This window comes from Lissotriton vulgaris, chromosome 3_1 (assembly GCF_964263255.1).
Source record: "Lissotriton vulgaris chromosome 3_1, aLisVul1.2, whole genome shotgun sequence".
Lineage (NCBI taxonomy): Eukaryota > Metazoa > Chordata > Amphibia > Caudata > Salamandridae > Lissotriton > Lissotriton vulgaris.
Genome location: NC_141689.1, coordinates 398,431,177 through 398,435,672, shown reverse-complemented (window position 1 = coordinate 398,435,672; position 4,496 = coordinate 398,431,177). Strand labels below are relative to the sequence as shown.

Here is a 4,496-nt window from a genome sequence, read left to right as displayed (position 1 = left end):
CACCATGGGAGTTGTAGTTCATACATGAATGGGTGCATGCCAGAGCACAGAGATGAATACAGCAGCAAAGGGCCAATTGTCAGACTGAAAATGTTATTTATTGTGAGATGCCACTGCTATTTCCACATACTATACCATGATTATAACTATGCACTGTTTCACACACAGATGCATCCCCCTACGGATCAGACGACAGTGCCCGCCTCGTCATCTCTGAGACGCCAGTGTTGTCAGAAGCCGAGTGCTCACATGGAGCTGAAGCCATGTCCTCCCCTTCACCACCACGGCGGTCGACACCTCCACCATCCCTGCGGTCCAAGACACCACCACCACCACCACCAACCTCGCGGTCCAAGACACCACCACCACCACCACCACCAACCTCGCGGTCCAAGACACCACCACCACCACCAGTGCGGGCCACTCCGCAGAGCCGCAGAGCTGATGTTCCCTCCCTGCCCCTGATGGAATCGGATCACAGTTCAGCACCCCCAAATGTTCCACGCCAGGCTGTCGTCACTCCAACCAGCCAAACATCATCACGACAGCGCATCAGGCAGAGGGCTGTGACCCCGGCTCGTGGTGCTGCAAGACCAGTCGATCTGTCCGGAGGGTACGGAGTTGTGGAGACCCGGATGCTGCGTGTCCAGCGCCTGCAGGGGAGACACATGGGTGCCATGAAACTCTCCATGACCAAGCTATGCAACAAACTTAGCAACATGACAGACGCTATGCGTGAGCACACCACTGCCGTAGCTGCCGGCAACAATGAAATTAAGCTGTGCCTGCAAGAACTCACAAGTGCCGTAGTGGCAGGCCAACGGAGTGAGCGGCGCCGTCACAGGCAGATCATGCTGGCAGTGACTTCAACCAACAAGGCCATCAATAAGCTCTGCAACAGCACGGCTGTGCTGTCCCGCAGGTCCGTGTCCCTGCAAGTGGACCTAGGTCATTACTGTGGGGATGTGGCAAAGGCCCTTGAGAGGGTGACCACCGCAGTGGAGCAACTGCAGCCTGGGTCAGCCAGTGTCAGCCTACTGGGGGCGGAAGAGGGGAGTGAGGCAGCCTCCAGTGTCAGCAGCGTCTCCCTATCGGACACCAGCGGGAGGAGGCGCAGTGGCCGCAATGCAACTGCCACAGACTCCCATCGAGTAGAAGCCGAGGAGTCACAGGACAAGAGACTGGGGGTACGCGGCAAACGGAAGTGAACATGTGACAAAGTTACACTGTCCTTGGTGACGTAACCATGGCCAGACTTAAGTGCCGCACGCATCACCCGTTCTGAGGACGGACATTTAAAGTTTGACTTTAACTGCTGCAGCAGCATGTTTTTGCTTTGTTTCTCTGCACCACTCAGGTGTCCATGCCCATTAAACCCTTGCAAATCGAGACCTGTTGTCAAGTCTCTCTCTTTCTTACCTGTCTCAGAAATGATTCCGTGTAATGTATGTCCGCCTCCGTTGCCCTTCAGCTGTGTTGGGCACATGCGCCTGTCGGTGTTGGGGGGGGTGGTTGCTGTGCACGTAGTTCATCCTCTCCGTCCACCTCTATGGGTATCCCCCTGCGTGTGGCGATGTTGTGCAGGATGGCACACACAGCAATGATCTGGCAGCAGGTCACTGGGTCGTACTGCAAGGCACCTCCAGTCTTGTGCAGTATACGGAAGCGGCTCTTGAGGATGCCGAATGTACGCTCGACCACATTCCTTGTGCTGATGTGTGCTCTGTTGTAGCGCTGCTCTTGTGGTGTCGCTGGGTTCAGGTAGGGAGTGAATAGATATTCACGCAATGCGTATGCGCTGTCACCTGCGTGATGGGGAGAGAATGGTCATCAGCATGATTGAAAATATACATGTGGGGATGGAGTGGGTGAAGAGTGCGATGATGCATCAATATGTACCTAGTAGGTGTCCCTCTCCAAATTCACCGTTGATCAGGCGCCTGTGGAGGCCACAGTGACGGAATATGTAAGCGTCATGTGTGCTCCCGGGGAATTGGGCTACAAGGTCCGTAATTATGTACTTGGCATTGCACACCACCTGCACATTTATAGAGTGATATGACTTCCGGTTGCGGAAAATGTATTTGGTGGCTGATGGAGGACAGATGGGGACATGCGTGCAGTCAACACACCCTATGACATGGGGGAATTGTGCCACTTGGTAGAATTCCCGTTTGGTGCGGGTCAGCTGCTGGGGGGTTGTGGGGAAGGTGATGTGGCGATTGATTATTGTCAGCATGGCCTCTAGGAACCGGTGGAAGAAGCGTGATAAAGCGCTTTGCGACACGCCTCCAGTCTCAGCTATTACCCCCTGGAAGCTTCTAGAAGCAAGCAGGTGCAGGCAGCATAGGACCTGCACATGGGCTGGTATGGCGTTGGTCCTACGGGTCTCGTGCTGCAGTAATGGTTCCAGGTCTGCTATTAGGCGCATTATCATGGCACGGTTCAGTCTATACTTGTCGTAGACCTGTTCCTCGGTCTGCCCCAGCAAAGTGATGCGCACCCTGAAGATCCTGTCCTGGATCATCCTCCAGCGCTGGGCCTGGGCGTTGTTCCTCCTCCTCCTAGCAAGCACGTACAGGGCAGCCATTTTGGTAGACATGTGGGGTTTCCCAGGGCTTTTTTGAAGGGTTACTGATTGTGAGCACCTGCAGTTGGGGGTTGGAATTTTTTTTTCTGTCCTTCCATTTACTTTACCTCCTGATTGTGATTCCCCTTAATTTGCTCATGGTAAATAGCGATTTTATGGATTTTCGGTATTAGCGACTTTTCATGCATACCATTGTGATTTTTTATTACCGAATCGGTATTACCGAATGCCGCTTTGGGGTTCGGTAATTCCGATTGTCTGTTTTGCGATTCGTTATTTTACCGCGGGGGGTTATTTGCGATTCTTTATTTTTTAACGATTCTTTGTTTGATGCATAGCATTTTCTGGTTTTGCGTTCGGTATCGGCCTGTTTTACCGATTCGCTGTTTTACCGGGAGGTATTTCCGTTGATGCATCTGCCAGCAAGTCTTCTATTTTATTTCACTCTATTTGAGGAACGTGGTCTTGACTAAGGGGTCACTTTATGCAGTCTGTGTTGACTTGAAATCGGCTTTCAATTTAGTCCTCCGCTGTAAACTTTAGAAAGTTCTTGAGAATTGGGAATGGCCCCTGAGCTACTGACCATCCTCGTCCGCTAACATGAGAGCAACTTTGCTAGAATCAGATGGGGCACAGGGTGAGGTTACTGACTCATTCCCTGTCGAGCGTGGTGTTCGGCAGGGATGTGTCTTGGCCCCCACCCTGTTCTCGTTGTATATAAACGGAATAGTTGACCATCTTTGTAGTTCCCCCATTGATGCCCCTGTAATAGCTGGGGTTCATGTACCTGTGCTCATGTTTTCGGACGACACGTTGATTATCTCACGGACTCCGAGCGGGCTGCAGAAGGCTGTTAACGCTTTTGGGGACTTTTGCCAACTGCGCGGACTTGAGATTAATACAACAAAAACCAAGTTCATGTACCTCAATCAGCACAAATCTTTTGAAGGTAGAATTTTTTTGGACAACACACCCTTAGAGCAGGTGGAGGCTTTCACCTACCTAGGTATTCTACTCCAGAGTAACATGCGTTGGAAACGTCACACGGACATGGCCACTTTAAAATTTCATCAGCTAGCAGGTGCCCTATTGTCTAAACACAAATCCTCTCTCACAAAGCCAATTACACCAGCTTTGGAGATTTACAACATGAAAGTGTTAAGTGCTACCCTGTATGGATCAGAGTTATGGGTTTTACCAACTTGAGTCAACTAGCAAAAGCGGAGAATAAAACTTTACGTAGGGTAGTCGATGTTCCCCAAAGCACCCCTACTGTTCCGCTTTTACTTGATTTAGGTAGGCAAAATGTTGTAGCTATAGCGAGGTTACGCCAACTTTTGTACTGGAGGCGAATCTGGACCACCCCCGAACTTACACACTATGTTGAGGCTCTGAAGGACGTGATCTCGGTAGATAGCTTTCACAAAATCCATTGGCTCAAACAGCTTAGGTCTCTTTTAATGAAGTTAGATCTAACCCTCTTATGGGATGAACCGGACTCATCAACCTTCCCCTCAAAAAACAATTGAAAGTAATATACTGGTAAATGGTCTTGACATCATCCCATAGAGCCAGTATGAACACTAAGTTAACTGGCCGCTTTTTAAACTATAAATCATGGCCTTTTTGTGAAGCATATTTGGATATTATTGAGAGCCCTTCAGATCGTAAACTGTTTTTTCAGTTTAGGGTAGGATCCCTACCAGTCAAAGCTTTTACCTACAAATGGGCGCAACCCCCAGATAACAAATGTCATAAGTGTTTAGACATGGCTGAGACAATAGCCCACCTATTCTTTGTATGCCCCCTCTATGCTGGCCCACAACGCAAACAGCTGAGACTCACTTGCTTAAACCTGGGCACCCGGAGGCACATAAAAGCCCTAGGATATTAAAGTCAGATTGTA

General features: G+C 50.1%; 1 protein-coding gene across 1 annotated transcript; it reads left to right on the top strand.

Annotated features, from left to right (window-relative positions):
• The first annotated feature begins 263 nt into the window (after positions 1–263).
• LOC147726500 (uncharacterized) lies at positions 264–1,273 on the top strand. The gene has a single exon (XM_086962942.1). It carries the CDS (start codon positions 264–266, stop codon positions 1,206–1,208), a length of 945 nt encoding a protein of 314 aa, XP_086819068.1. The 3' UTR covers positions 1,209–1,273.
• The last annotated feature ends 3,223 nt before the right edge of the window (positions 1,274–4,496 follow it).